The sequence below is a fragment of the Macaca mulatta genome, chromosome 17 (assembly GCF_049350105.2).
Source record: "Macaca mulatta isolate MMU2019108-1 chromosome 17, T2T-MMU8v2.0, whole genome shotgun sequence".
In the NCBI taxonomy this organism is placed as follows: domain Eukaryota; kingdom Metazoa; phylum Chordata; class Mammalia; order Primates; family Cercopithecidae; genus Macaca; species Macaca mulatta.
This window is the reverse complement of record NC_133422.1, coordinates 1958674-1974518: the sequence shown is the minus strand read 5'-3', so window position 1 is coordinate 1974518 and position 15845 is coordinate 1958674. Positions and strand designations below refer to the sequence as shown.

Genomic DNA, 15845 nt, shown 5'->3' with positions numbered 1-15845 from the left:
TATCTAATGTCCAAAAAATAAAGAAATGCATTTATAATATTCAAAATGTAATGATTATTTAACCCGAATTTTAAGGAAATTTCCCTATTTCATTATTATTAGCAGTTGTGAATATTTGCCCTTCTCTTGAAGCCGCTTACATGTTGAAATGTTTGCCCTAAAAAATAGTCTCTTGGCTGGGTGCCCTGGCTCATCTTTGAAATCCCAGCACTTTGGTAGGCCGAGGCGGGTGGAGCACGAGGTCAAGAGGGCGAGACCATCCTGGCCAACATGGGTGAAACCCCGTCTCTACCAAAAATACAAAAATCAGCTGGTCGTGGTCGCATGCGCCCGTAGTCCCAGCTGGGAGGCTGAGGCAGGAGAATCGCTTGAACCCGGTAGGTGGAGGATGCAGTGAGCCAAGATCCCGCCACTGCACTCCAACCTGGTGACAGAGCAAGATTTCGTCTCAAAAAAACAGTATCTTAAAGGTTTTAGAAGTACATTAATTTTTTAAAAAAGAAAAAAAGTAATAAAAATACAGTACCACGTAACTACAATTTTCTCTACATATTAAGATTTTGTATCGTCCAGACAGAGAACCCAATTTTTAAAGTCAAAGCTCCAGGCTGGGCACAGTGGCTCACCCTGTAATTCCAGCACTTTGGGAGGCCAAGACGGGAGGATCTCTTGAGCCCAGGAATTCGAAAGCAATCTGGGCAACATGGCGAAACGCTGCCTCTACAAAAAAATCACAAAAATTAGGCGGGCTTGGGGGTGCATGACTGTAGTCCCAGCTACTCGGGAGGCTGAGGCAGGAGAACTGCTTGAGCCCAGGAGCTGAGATCACGCCACTGTACTCTACCTAGGGTGATAGCGCGAGACCCTGTCTCAAAAAAAAAAAAAAGGCGTAAACCTTCGCTATTTTTGTTTTGTTTTGTGATCTCAGCTCACTGCAGCCTCTGCCTCAGCCTCCCAAGTAACTGAGACTACAGGCGTGCACCACCACGCCCAGCTAATTTTTGTATTTTTAGTAGAGATGGAGTTTGGCCAGGCTTGTTCAAATTTTTAAAAAATATAAAGGAATCACAATTTTTGCATAAATTATTGGAAAACTTTTCAAAATTTAGATTACAAGAGAGTAAGCTATATTACTCTGATACTAGGGTATGTATCAGTAATTTATGAAGTACTACTGTGTATCATCTATTCTCCCCCTATAAAAACGTGGAACTCTCCAGGATGTTTGGTAGAGAAACACTGTATTAGACACATAAAATTAAACACCGTCCCATTACCGCAGATTAAACGGTGTTACTTGAGTACAGAGTTTGGGCACCTAAGCAGTTTGAGGTAAAAAGCAGGCTGCACTGAGGTGAGAAATCAAGAGTGGGAGTCCAAGGCAGGAGGATCGCTCGTGCCCAGGAGTTCGAGACTAGCCTGGTCAACACGGCGAGACCCCATTTCTATTAAAATAAATAAATTTAATTTAGAAATAAAGTGGTCTACCCTTAAACGCATATAGGTGTCGTTGAAACCAAGGATGGGATGTGAATAACCGTCTAAGAAGCAAGTCTCCCGGATAGACCCTCACCAGTGATTCGTCTGGTGCGACTCAAGCTTCCGTTCCAAATTGACGTTCACTTCGTTTCTATTATGGCACAATTTTTGCCTTGAAGAATTCTCATCCCAAAACGCCGCCCGCCCCTGCCCCCGGGCCCTTTCGGTACCCGGGCAACGGGGAACCCCGGAGCGCTCGCGGCCTGAGCAGAGCGCACCGTGCCCGGGCCAGCGCCGGGCAGCAGGCCCGCAGCCACCGCAAGCACGACCGGCGCGCGGCGGAAAACGGCGGCCACCGAGAGCGCAGGAAATCCCGGGACCGCGAACTCGAAACCCGAGGGGAAGCGGCCAATCCCGCCCAGGGGAATCGGCGAGGCCGAGCGGCGCCACGGTTGCCACAGCTCACGGAGACGGCGTCCTAGGACGAGGGGGGCCTCAGCCCACGGCCCCGCGGCCGCCCCGGCAGCCCTTTTGTTCCCTCGCGCGGGCGGCCTGACACTCACCAGGCGGATGAAGCCGAAGCCACGGTCCCGGTTGATGAAGACTTCGCTGGGCTCGCCATAGCGTTCGAAGAGCCTCTTGAAGTCCTCCTCCGTGATGTCGGTGGGCAGGTTCCCCACGAAGAGGCGGCAGCGCTGCGTGTACGTCTTCTCGCCCGGCTTGAGGAAACTCTTGATGTCGATAGTGAACCCCAGCTCCTCGTCCGGGTGGTCCTCCGGCGGCGCGGCCGCGGGCGGTGCCGGCTCCCCGGCAAGCGCGAGCGCCATGGCTGCCGCGGCCGCCGGCTCGCTCTCGCCCGCCGCGGACTCCAGGGCGCGAAGGCGGGCCGGGTTTTTCTCAATGCGCACTTGCTTCAGGTTTCCTCTTAACATCATCTTAGGGAGTTCGCCTCGGACGCCGGATACAGGCCTAGATTTCTATATAGCGTGTCTGTATATATGTATACGTCTCTAGATAAACCTATGGCAACAAAATATCGACAATCAAGAGACCGCTATGGAGACGAGTCGGCAACTCGTCCTCCACCGACTCACACCCGCGGCAGCCGCACATTCAAAATGGCGCTGCCACAAACTGCAGTTGGAAGAAGAGACGCCGGCGCAAGCCCCGCCCCTCCGCCAAAGCCGGCGCCGGAATGACGCGCCTGCGCATTTCCAGGGACCAAAAAGGACCGTTGACTCGGACTGCGCATGCGCACAACATTGCGCGTGCACTCGACAAACCTCCTCCCGGGACGGGGAAGAGGTCCCTTTCCATCCTGCTAAAATAGCAGACTGTTGTTGGCTGTACTCGTGGGACAAATCATGTGATGTGTGCAGCAGTGTGTGAAAATACAATGATTTGGGTAAACATCCTTACCCTTTTAGATATCAAGCTCAATTTTCTGTTTGTTTTGTTTTGTTTTTGGAGACGGAGTCTCGCTCTGTGGCCCAGGCTGGAGTGAGCGGCGCCATCTTGGCTCACTGCAAGCTCCGCCCCCCGGGTTCCCGCCATTCTCCTGCCTCAGCCTCCCGAGTAGCTGGGACCACAGGCGCCGCCACCACGCCCGGCTCTTAATTTTTTTTTTTTTTTTTTTTTTTGTATTTTTAGTAGGGACAGGGTTTCACCGTGTTAGCCAGGATGGTCTCGATCTCCCGACCTCGTGATCCGCCCGTCTCGGCCTCCCAAAGTGCTGGGATTACAGGCGTGAGCCACAGCGCCCAGCCCAAAATGTTCTTTATAAATAAAATACCTATTTATAATAAATGTGTTCCCCTGAGTTGTTTTTTTTTTTTTCAGACGGAATCTCGCTCTGTCGCCCAGGCTGGAGTGCAGTGGCGCGATCTCGGCTCACTGCACCCTCTGCCTCCCAGGTTTAAGCAAGCCTCTGCCTCAGCTTCCTGAGTAGCTGGGACTACAGGCATGCACCACCACGCTCGCCTAATTTTTGTATTTTTAGTAGAGATGGGGTTTCTCCATGTTGGTCAGGTTGGTCTCAAACTCCCTACCTCGGGTGATCTGCCTGAGATTACAGGTGTGAGCCACCGCACCTGGCCAAAAAAAAAAAAATTTTTTTTAATTAGCAGGCATCGTGGCATGTACCTGTAGTCCTAGCTACTAAAGAGGCTGAGGTGGGAGGATAGCTTGAGCCCAGGAGGTCCAGGCTGCAGTCAACGAGAATTGCAGTCAACTAGGATTGCGTGAAAGCACTCTGGCTTGAATGACAGAGACAGACTCAGGGAAAAATGTGTTTGCTTGGGGGAACTCAGCATAACCCGTTTGTCCAGATTCTTCGTGTCTCTGTGTAGCATTCCCTTCCTCTGTGTATCAGGCAGGACCCATGTCACATAAGGGTCTATGACCTACTTTCAGAAGAAGTAAGTCAGAGAGTAATCTTTCTCAATTTCATGGCTTGCTTTAGGAGAGAAATAGTGGGGTCGGGGAGTGGGGAGGTAGGCAGGTGGGAGGATAGAGAGGCAGGAGAAGGTCAGAGAGAGACCATCTTGCTTTTGAGGCACTCCTGCCTCCTTCAGCTAAAAAACCACCAGAATGCCAATGTGCCATACTTAGGGGTACTGTGTTATAAGCCCCAGTAACTGCTTTTGTCTCTAGCAAAACAAAACAAAATACTCTCTAGGGAAATGCAGCAGATTCCTTCCAAGTTTAAGATATGGATTCTGTGAAAGAAAAAATTATGACTGGCAATTAAAAAATGAAGGCAGAGGCCAGGTGCAGTGGCTCACTCCTGTAATCCCAGCACTTTGGGAAGCCAAGGCGAGCAGATCACAAGGTCAGGAGTTCGAGACCAACCTGACCAACATGGACAAACCCTACCTCTATTAAAAATACAAAATTAGCTGGGCGTGGTGGTGCGTGCCTGCAATCTCAGCTACTCCGGAGGCTGAAGCAGGAGAATCGCTTGAACCCAGGAGGTGGAGGTTGTGGTGAGCCGAGATCATGCCATTCAACGCCAGCCTGGGCAACAACAGCGAAACTCTGTCTCAAAAAAAAAAAAAAAAAAAAAAAAATAGAATGCAGAGAGACTACCCCACTGCCAGAAAAAAAAACTGTTTCAGTGGTATTTGTTAAGGTACATCAGGTGGCCAAGTGCGGTGGCTCACGCCTGGAATCGCAGCACTTTGGGAGGTCCAGGCAGGCGGATCACTTGAGGTCAGGAGTTCAAGACCAGCCTGGCCAACATGGCAAAACCCTGTCTCTACTAAAAATACAAAAAATTAGCCAGGCGTGGTGGTGGGCACCTGTAGTCCCAGCTACTCGGGAGGCTGAGGCAGGAGAATCGCGTGAACCTGGGAGTGGAGGTTGCAGTGAGCCGGATTGTGCCACTGCACTCCAGCCTGTACGACAGAGCAAGACTCTGTCAATAATAAATAAATAAATAAAAATTTAAAAAGCACATCAGGAAGACTTTACTCAGGACTATGGAGATCAGTATAGGAACTACTGCAATGGGGTCTTGCAGCTGGAAGGATTGGGCTAAATTCTGAATCCAGCACAGGCAAGTGGGAATTTATAGCCAAGGAGCAGGGCAGGAGTGAGTGAGAAGAATCACTGAGAGGAAACATCGGGATGAGGAAGATTCTGTCTAGACCAACCTACCAGAATTTTTGCGAAAAACGGGCCAGGGTGACCAGACCCTGGGAGGAGGGTGAAGGATGAGGATCCTAAGTGCGGGAAATTCTTTTTTTTTTTTTTGAGACGGAGTCTCGCTCTGTAGCCCAGGCTGGAGTGCAGTGGCCGGATCTCAGCTCACTGCAAGCTCCGCCTCCCGGGTTCACGCCATTCTCCAGCCTCAGCCTCCCGAGTAGCTGGGACTACAGGCGCCCGCCACCTCGCCCGGCTAGTTTTTTTTTTTGTATTTCTTAGTAGAGACGGGGTTTCACCGTGTTAGCCAGGATGGTCTCGATCTCCTGACCTCGTGATCCACCCGTCTCGGCCTCCCAAAGTGCTGGGATTACAGGCTTGAGTCACTGTGCCTGGCCCGGTCAACAATTTTTAACAAGGATGTCAAGATCATTCATTAGGGAAAGACCAGTTTTTTCAGCAAATGGTGCTGGCAAAACTGGAGATACATGTTCAAAAGAATGAAGTTGGGCCCTTATTATACACCACATACACAACTCAAAAGGTGTCAAATGCCTAAGTGTAAGAGCTAAAACTATAAAACTCTGAAGAAAACATAGGGCAAAATCTTCATGACTTGGATTTGGCAATGATTTGGATATGACGCCAAAAACAAGGACAACAAAAGGGAAAATAGACAATCTGGACTTCCTCAAAATTGAAACCCTGAAGTGGGTGCAGCGGTTCACTCCTGTAATCCCAGGTACTCAAGAGGTTGAAGTGGGAGAATTGCTTGAGCCTGGGAGGTCAAGGCTGCAGTGAGCTATGATGGCACCACTGCACTCCAGCTGGTGCAACAGAGTGAGGCCTTGTCTCTTACAAAATAAATAAAATTTGGTTGGGCGCAGTGGCTCATACCTGTAATCCCAGCACTTTGGGAGTCCAACGTGGGCAGATCACTTGAGGTCAGAAGTTTGAGACCAGTCTGGCCAACGTGGTGAAACCTTGTCTCTACTAAAAATACAAAAATTAGCCGGGCGTGGTGGCACATGCTTATAATCCCAGATACTCAGGAGGCTGAGGCAGGAGAATCGTGACACAGCAGGCGGAGGTTGCAGGGAGCCAATATTGTGCCGGTGCACTCCAGCCTGAGTGACAGAGGGAGACTCCCTCTCCAAAAAAAATTAAATTAAATTAATTCATTAATACAATTACATAGGATTATTTTTGCTTATTTTGCTAAAATGTACATCACACAAAATTTACCAACTTTTTTTGTTGTTGTTGAGACGGAGTCTTGCTCTGTCACCAGGCTGGAGTGCAGTGGCACGATCTCTGCTCACTGCAACTTCCGCCTCCCGGGTTCAAGCGATTCTCCTGCCTCAGCCTCCCAAGTAGCTGAAACTACAGGCAAGCACCACCATGCCCAGCTAATTTCTGTATTTTTAGTAGAGACAGGGTTTCACCATGTCGGCCAGGATGGTCTCGATCTCTTGACCTCAACCACCATCCATCTCCAGAACTTTTTAATTCAACCCAAACTAAAACTCTACCCTCTAAACAATAACTTCACAATACCCCCTCCCTCCAGCCCCTGGTAACCACTATTTTACTCTCTGTCTAGGCATTTGACTATTTGAGATACCTCATATAAGCGAAATCATATAATTGTCCTTTTGTGTGTCTTAATACGGTTACCATATTTTCAAGGTGCATCCATGTTGTAGCATGTACTTTATTTTTATTTTTATTTTTTTTTTTGTTTTTGAGACAGTATCTCACTCTGTCACGCAGGCTGTAGTGCAGTGGCGTGATAATGGCTCACTGCAGTCTTGACCTCCTGGGCTCAAGCCATCCCCCCAGCTTAGCCTCCTAAGTAGCTTTGGATTACAGGCATGAACCACTGCACCTAGCTCCATGTAATTTTAGTAAAAATACCTTTTAAATTTGTTTGCCTGATTTCTACTGAAAATCACACAACTAAGACTAATTTCAAAGACAAAACAGCATTTTACATATTTGCTATGGTTTGAATGAGGATCCTCCAAAATTGAGGTGTTGCCAACGTGATAGTATTAAGAGGTGGACCTTTGAAAAATGATTGGGACAGAAGGGTTCCTTCCTCATTAATAGGACTAGGTTCCCTTAGAAAGGGGATTGACAGTGAAGTTAGTCCTCTCTTGCCCTTCTGCCTTGTGCATGTGAAGACACAGTGTTCCTCCTCCCCACAGCATGCAGCCTTCACTAGACACTAAATGTCAGGGCCTTGATCTTGCACTTCTCAGTCTTAAGAAATATGAGAACTAGACTTCTGCTCTTTGTAAATTACCCAGTCTCAGTTATTGTGTTATAGCAGCACAAAATGGATCAAGACAATATTATTACCAATTAATCTTTAATAGACCAGGCACGGTGGCTCTCGTCTGTAATACCAATACTTTGGGAGGTCAAGGCAGGTGAATCACTTGAGGTCAGGAGAATCACTTAAACCCAGGAAGAAGAGGTTGCAGTGAGCCAGGATTGAGCCACTACACTCCAGCCTAGGTGACAGAGTGAGAGAGTCTGTCTCAAAAAACAAACAAAAAAATTTCTTTATTGAAGATATTACGGGCCGGGCATGGTGGCTCATACCTATCATCCCAGCACTTTGGGAGGCCAAGGCAGATGGATCACTTAAGGTCAGGAGTTCAAGACCAGCCTGGCCAACATGGTGAAACCCTGTCTCTCCTAAAAATATAAAAGTTAGCCAGGTGTGGAGGCTCACACCTGTAATCCCAGCTACTCAGGAGGGTGAGGCAGGAGAATCGCTTGAACCCAGAGGTGGAGGTTGCAGTGAGCCCAGATAATGCCACTGCACTCCAGCCTAGGTGACAAAGTGAGACTCCATCTCAAAAAAAACAAGAAATGATGTTGAAAACCTATTTGTAAATCATTTGTATCTTTGCAGATTATTTGTAGAGACATGTGAAATACACCAAACACTATTGTCATATAGCACCAAACTGAAATAATTCAACGTGAGGCCTATTTTGTTAGCACCAATGGAATGTTTTGACTAAATCTCAAATACATTTTTTTCTTTTTCTTTTCTTTCTTTTTTTTTTTTTTTTTTTTTTTGAGACGGAGTTTCACTCTTGGTGCCCAGGCTGGAGTGCAATGGTGCAATCTCGGCTCACTGCAACCTCCACCTCCTGGGTTCAAGCAATTTTCTTGCCTCAGCCTTGCAACTAGCTGGCTAGCTGGGATTACAGCCACCTGCCACTACATCCAGCTGATTTTTTTGTTTTTGCTTTTGTTTTTTGAGACAGAGTTTCGCTCTTTTGTCCAGGCCGGAGTAAAGTGGCACAATCTTGATTCACGGCAACCTCCGCCCCTGGCTTCAAGCAATTCTCCTGCTTCAGCCTCCTGAGTAGCTGGGATTATAGGCGTCCGCCACCATGCCTGGCTACTTTTTGTATTTTTAGTAGAGACGGGGTTTCGCCATGTTGGCCAGGTTGGTCTCGAACTCCTTACCTCAGGTGATCCACCCGCCTCGGCCTCCCAAAGTGCTAGGATTGCAGACATGCGGCCTCCCAAAGTGCTATGATTACAGGCATGAGCCACTGTACCCCACTTTTTTATTTTTTTTAGTTTTAGTAGAGATGGAGTTTCTCCATGTTGGTCAGGCTGGTCTTGAACTCCCGACCTCAGGTGATCTGCCCGCCTTGGCCTCCCAAAGTGCTGAGATTAAGACATGAGCCACCGCGCCCAGCCCCCCCACCCTTTTTTTTTTTTTTTTTTTTTTTTGAGACTGAATCTCGCTCTGTCGCCCAGGCTGGAGTGCAGTGGCCCGATCTCGGCTCTCCACAACCTCTGTCTCCCAGGTCTAAGCAATTCTCCTGCCTCAGCCTCCTGAGTAGCTGGGATTACAGGCATGTGCCACCACATCTGGCTATCTTAAATTCTTTGACCTAAATTGTTCATAATACCTTCCCATGTTTCTTTGTTTCATTTTTGTCTTCCCCCCACCCTCCAGAAATATCCATAAGTTCCTAATATGGCCCTGGCAGTCACAGCTCAATGGCATCTTCACCCAACAAACCCTAGACTCTCTGCTGCCCCGACCAGGCGACCGGCCTGAGAAGTGAGGCACCAAAGGGCGGTAGGGTGTGACAGGCTGCTACAGTTACTACTTGAGACCATCATTATGATAGTTTGTTACTACTTGAGACCGTCATTACAAGACTGAAGGAAGGAGGACAAATGTAGAAATGAAAAATTAAAAGAAACTTTTAAAGAAAGGGCCAGGGGAAGAAGACAGGTCCCTGCTTCTAGTGAGCAAAGGCAGCCGCCCGAGCCTCTACAGCCCTTCCTATTTATTGGGTAGAAAGAGCAGGGAGCAGGAGGTAATGATTGGTCAGCGGCTTAACTGAGCACAAGTTAACATGATTGCTAACAAGCTTCAGATGTGCCTAATTATAAGAAACACTTGCATCTGGGGTGTGACTGCCCTCAGCATTCCTTCTGGGTGGCAGATACAGTTTGTCAGTTTGCCAACATGCTGCTTTCATGAGAAGTTTGCCGTTTACTTACGTAGCCTACAGTGGTATACCGAGTTGATCATGACCCTCACTCTTTTGGCCTTCAACAGTAGGGAGCCAGGGGAGGAAGCATCAGGAATGGCACAAGGTCATAATGCTGGTGAGCAGGGGGCCATCAGCCCCAGGAGCAAAGGCCACTTGACAGACCTGGAGGTGGGGTGAGTGCCAGAATGCTGTGGATTACTCAGAGTGGAGGATTACTCACAGAGTGGAGGTGGAGACAGGCCACCCCCTCTGCTCCCCTTCAAGTCTTGAGGCCTGAGATGGCTCCAAGTGTCCTTAGAGTGGGGCAGAAAGGAAGCTTAGGTCCACCTGGCATGTGGCGAGGCAGGATCCCTAGAGCAAATGTTCTTGGTGGAGTGTGGTGAAGGAGGCTACTTGCCCCTCCAGGACAGAGGGCTTCTTCTTGGTCCAGTGGGAGAAGATGCCTCCTTGGTGATGAAGCGGTGGGTGATTTGGGGTAGATGTGACATTCCTGACGCCAGCTCTTCTGCAAGTCATGGTAAGGCACCGAAGGGTGGCTCCTCTCCCTGCAGCAGCTGTCACTTACCATCCTGTAGACCATGACCTCCTCACGCAGCGCCAGGGCGAGGATCACAGTGAGCCAGCAGGTGCCTGCAGTCCTGGAGCTGGTCGCAGCAGGTCATCCTGCACGCGGTGGAGGCGCCCCCTGTGGGCCGCAGCACATCCCCAGCTTCTGGACGCAGTGTGAGCGAGTGGTCACGCAGCAGCATGCTTGTGTGAAATGCCCCATGAATCTCTGTGCCCACGTCCCTGCAAAGCCCACGGCAGATGCCCGGGTGCCGGAGCACGCACTCACCCCCCACGGATCTCTGGGCCCAGGGCTCAGCCCGGCATCTGGTCGCTAAAGGTTTACAATTTTATTAATTTGTAGGCACATATTATGAAAGGCTTTTTAACGCCAACAGGAGTGAGGTGTTAGTCTTATTTCCTAGGGGTTTCTCTGGTTTATTTATCCTTAGAAGCAAACTGGATTAATATGCTCTTCACTCTGAATGTGATTTCCAGGATATTAGTTCAAAATAATCTACTGTCTACATTTAAAATTAACACCAATATATTCCCGATCTAACTTCACACCCTCTTAAAAACAAAGATTCTGTTAATTGGCTCAAAATTTGCTTTCTAGTTAAATTCTCTCTTATTTTTTATTTTTATTTATTTTCTTTTTTGAGACAGAGTCTCACTCTGTCACCCCGGCTGGAGTGCAAGGTGTGATCTCAGCTCACTGTAACCTCCACCTCCCAGGTTCAAGCGATTCTCCTGCCGCAGCCTCCAGAGTAGCTGAGATTATAGGCTGCCCGCCACCACACCTGGCTAATTTTTGTATTTTTAGTAGAGATGGAGTTTCACCATGTTGGTCAGGCTAGTCTTAAACTCCTGACCTCAAGCAATCCACCCCCCCGGCCTCCCAAAGTCCTGGGATTCCAGGCGTGAGCCACCGCGCCTGGCACTCTTTTTTTTTTTTTTAAGTGAAGTAGTCAGAGGAGGGAGAGTTCAATTTGTAACTGACTGAGAATTGAGATAACTCATTTACTCTACCGGCTCATCTTGGACCAGCGTTTTTTTTTTTTGGTTTTTTTTTTTGATACTATGTCCAGCCCAGGCTGGAGTGCAGTGGCTCCATCATGACTCATTGTAGCCTCAACCTCCAGGGCTCAAGTGATCCTCCCACCTCAGCCTCCCAAGTACATAGGATCACAGATGTGTGCCACCACACCTGGCTAATGTTCGTATATTTTGTAGAGATGGGGTTTCACCGTGTTGCTCAGGCTGATCTCAAACTCCTGGGCTCAAGGGATTCACCTGCCTTGGCCTCCCAAAGTGCTGGGATTACAGGCATGAGCCACCATGCCCAGCCCAGCCTCAAATTCTGAATTTCAGCCTTAACATGGTCACACATTGTAAGTCAACCTTACAGAGCAGTGGTCTCCAACCTTTTTGGCACAAGGGAAGACAGTTTTGTGGAAGACAATTTTTCCATGGACGAAGGGGGTGGGGGTGGTTTCAGGATGAAACTGCTCCACCTCAGATCATCAGGTATTAGATTCTCACAGGGAGCCTGCAACCTCCATTCACAATAGGGTTCCCAGTCCTATGAAAATTGAATGCTAACGCTGATCTGACAGGAGGCGGAGCTCAGCAGTAATGCTCATTCAGCAGTTGCTCATCTCCTGCTGTGTGGCCCGGTTCCTAACAGGTCCCAGTCAGGGGTTTGGGGACCGTGTTATAGAGCACTATTCCAGCTCTAAAACTTTGTGCCTTCACATTGTCTTTGTCTATGCCTTTCCCTATTCATCTGCCACTGATGATTGCAGCTGCCTATGTTAAGATCTTATGTTGTGTCAAGGAGTTGAGGAATTTTAAACTCCAAGTAATGGGGAACTTCAGAGCTTTGGAGACAAAAAGAGTGATGAGACCTAAAAAGATATAGTATTATTCTTTCCACTGAACTTGACTGAGATCTTCCATTCAATTATACTCACTTTTACTTTTTGTTTTGAGACAGAGTCTTGCTGTGTCACCCAAGCTGAAGTGCAGTGGCATGATCTTGGCTCATTGCAACCTTTGCCTCCCAGGTTTAGGCAATTCTCCCACCTCAGCCTCCTGAGTAGCTGGGATTTACAGACACATGCCACCATGCCCGGCTAATTTTTTTTTTTTGAGATGGCATTTCGCTCTTTTAGCCCTGGCTGGAGTACAATGGCATGATCTTGGGTCACTGCAACCTCTGCCTCCGGGGCTTAAGCGATTCTCGTGCCTCCAGAGTAACCAGGACTACAGGCGTGCGCCACCACGCCCGGCTAATGTTTTGTGTTTTTAGTAGAGATGGGGTTTCACCACGTTGGCCAGGCTGGTCTCGAACTCCTGACCTCAGGTGATCCGCCTGCCTCGGCCTCCCGAAGTGCTGGGATTGCAGGCGTGAGCCACTGTGCCTGGCCATACTTTTACATTACATGTAGCAAATTGTACACTGTATATATATAAAGTGGCTATTAGCAACTCTTAGTGGCTCATGACACTAAGAGAGGACCAAAGAAATCACAAGAGGAAAATAGGTCAATGTAAGAATTTTAAAGATAGCAATTTTGAAAATCAGAAGTTTATGAAAACAATCTCAGTTGTCCTCAGTGAGATGAGAAAACCAGTAAGTCAATATTAATTGGCACTGCCATTTTCTTCAAGACTATTGAGACTGTCCTTTCTAATTTTTGATATAAAATTAGTAGTAGGAGATAATTTTCTCTAATGATTTTTCCCAGTGAAGTAGCTAAAAAGATGAAAAGAAACCCTGGGTACAGTCCAGATCAGTGATGACAGTTACTGCAGCTGGGGAGGTGAGGGATGGTAAATAGGACCTTCACGTCTATGTTTTCTCCCTTCCTTCCTTATAGTGAGCACACATTAATTTTACATTAAAAAAATAAAAATCAGGCCAGGCGCGGTGGTTCACACCTGTAATCCCAGCACTGTGGGAGGACGAAGCGGGCGGATCACCTGAGGTCCGAGTTCGAGACCAGCTTGGCCAATATGGCAAAACCCATCTCTACTAAAAATACAAAAAATTAGCCAGGCATGGTGGTGGGCACCTATAATCCCAGCTACTCGGGATGCTGAGGCAGGAGAATCGCTTGAACCTGGGAGGCAAGATCGTGCCATTGCACTCCAGCCTGGGCAACAAGAGCAAAACTCTGCCTCTAAATAAATAAATGAATAAATAAATAAATAAAAATTAAAAACTAAAAACTAGAAAAGGAAAAAAATTAAATTATTCCTGTACAGCCATACTTGCATTTTTATCTTCTCTTCTTAACTTAGTTGATTTTTTTTTTTAAAGGGGTAGGGGTTTTATTATGTTGCCTCATCTGGACTCCAACTCCTGGGCTCCAGGGATCCTCCCTCAGTCTACCAAGCAGTAGGGACTACAGGTTTATGCCACTGAGCCCGTATCATCTAACACTGTATTATGAAAGGTGTCAAACATATGGAAAATTTGAAGGCTATTTACAAGGAACATAGGTCAATGAAACACCTGTCTTTTGAATTTTTTACCTTTAATTACTATGTGTGGAATTGATGGCGCCTTCTAGGTGTGCAGTATGATGATGAAATAAATGAATTTAAGGTGAGGATCTAATTTTATTTTTTAAATTGATAAATCTGATAGTTATGCCAAATTATCTCAAACAGCCACTGATTGATTTCAGTAGTTGGCTCAAATACAAAAGAGTCTAATTATACTATGAATCTGTGATTCAGTTGATTGACAAGCTTTAATGAAATAATGAGTATATTTGTTTATTTATTTTAGAGACAGGGTCTCACTCTGTCACCCAGGCTGGAGTAGCATGTTCTCGGCTCACCGCAACCTCTGCCTCCTGGGTTTAAGCTATTCTCATGCCTCAGCCTCCCAAGTAGCTGGGATTACAGGCATGCGCCACCACACTAATTTTTGTACTTTAACAGAGACGGGGTTTCACTATGTTGGCCAGGCTGGTTTTGAATCCCTGACCTCAAGTGATTTACCCCACTCAGCCTCCCAAAGTGCTGGGATTATAAGCATGAGCCACCGTGCCCAGTCTGAAATAATGAGTACGTTGATAACTTGCAAACAGCTGGGCGCAGTGGCTCATGCCTGTAATCCCAGCACTTTGGGAGGCCGAGGCGGATGGATCACAAGGTCAGGAGATCGAGACCATCCTGGCTAACACGGTGAAACCCCATCTCTACTAAAAAATACAAAAAATTAGCTGGGCGTGGTGGCGGGCACCTGTAGTCCCAGCTATTCGGGAGGCTGAGGCATGAGAATGGCATGAACCCAGGAGGCGGAGCTTGCAGTGAGCCGAGATGGCACCACTGCACTCCAGCCTGGGTGACAGAGCAAGACTCCAACTTAAAAAAAAAAAAAAAAGAAAGAAAGATAATTTGCAAACAAATTTCAAAACTTATTCTACATCTCTAGAGTATTCTCTGGGCTGCTAGAGAATCCCAAACATCCCAAAGCCACATTTAGATCCAAGTCTGAAAATACTAAATGATCTAGTTGTCAAAAATCAAAATGGTGGCCGGGCATGGTGGCTCAAGCCTGTAATTCCAGCACTTTGGGAGGCTGAGGTGGGAGGATCGCTTGAGACCAGGAGTTCAAGACTAGCTTGGACAACATAGTGAGACCCTATCTCTATTTAAAACAAACAAACAAACAAACAAACAAACATTCAAAATGGTTAGAAGTTAATGAGGATGATTCTCATGGGTATTCCAAAATACACTGGCATCGTTGAGAGTCTGCAAGTATTCCTAGTGTCATCCCATAAGAATGCACCTTGTGTTCTAGTCGCTGCTCATATGCCATTTTGTTTCACAGGAATAGTATATAAAAATTTAATATATTATAAAATTGACATCAGAAATCAGAAACAGAAGGGAGATTTACTAAATACACAGTGATGGGGCTGCTGACCATCTAAAATAACTTAGATTCCTAATTTTCATTGGTGTGTCTCAAATTTCAAGCATGCCATCTCTTTTCACAGGGAGGAAAAAGCCCATAACACTTGAAGGTTAACTTAATATATACTTATTTTAATATTTTTTATATTTTTATCAACATAAAATAGGTAAATATACTTACAGTTCACATACAATAATAAATGCTAAAACATTTACAAATTAAAACAAAAATGAAACCAATAAAATGGAAATTAACCATCATTAACATAACAAATAATGCTGTTTTGTTCAAATAAAAATATTTTGCTCAAACGAAGTAAATCACAAGTATTTGGTTTAATAGCAAAAAGCTGTAGTTTCAGATCCCATTCTGTAAACTGAGTAGTTTTACTTTAATAATAATGTTGAGAATGCTTGTTCACGTAAGTATCTTATTCAAACTAGTATTGATCAATTCAAGCCTTTCTTTCCTCTTTTAAGGTAATTAGAACACTATATATATATATATATATATATATATATTTTTTTTTTTTTTTTTTTTTTTTGAGACTGAGTCTCATTCTGTTGCTCAGGCTGGAGTGCAGTGGTGCAATCTCAGCTTACTGTAACCTCTGCCTCCTGGTTCAAGCAATTCTCCTGCCTCAGCCTCCTGAGTAGCTGGGACTACAGGCGTGTGCCACCATACCTAGCTAA

The 15845-nt window shown here is 46.6% G+C and overlaps 1 protein-coding gene across 35 annotated transcripts in view; it reads right to left on the bottom strand.

Annotated features, from left to right (window-relative positions):
* Window positions 1–2602, bottom strand: part of PSPC1 (paraspeckle component 1) — a 105795-nt gene extending 103193 nt beyond the window's left edge. For 34 of the 35 annotated variants that reach the window (XR_003724098.2, XR_013407603.1, XR_013407604.1 and 31 more), the window contains exon 1: window positions 2043–2602. Coding sequence is in view for 9 of the 35 variants with exons in the window: in XM_028837134.2 (XP_028692967.1) it covers window positions 2043–2414 (372 nt within the window). In the remaining 26 variants the exon portion in view is untranslated. 35 annotated transcript variants of the gene reach the window in all.
* Between the last annotated feature and the right edge of the window lie 13243 nt (window positions 2603–15845).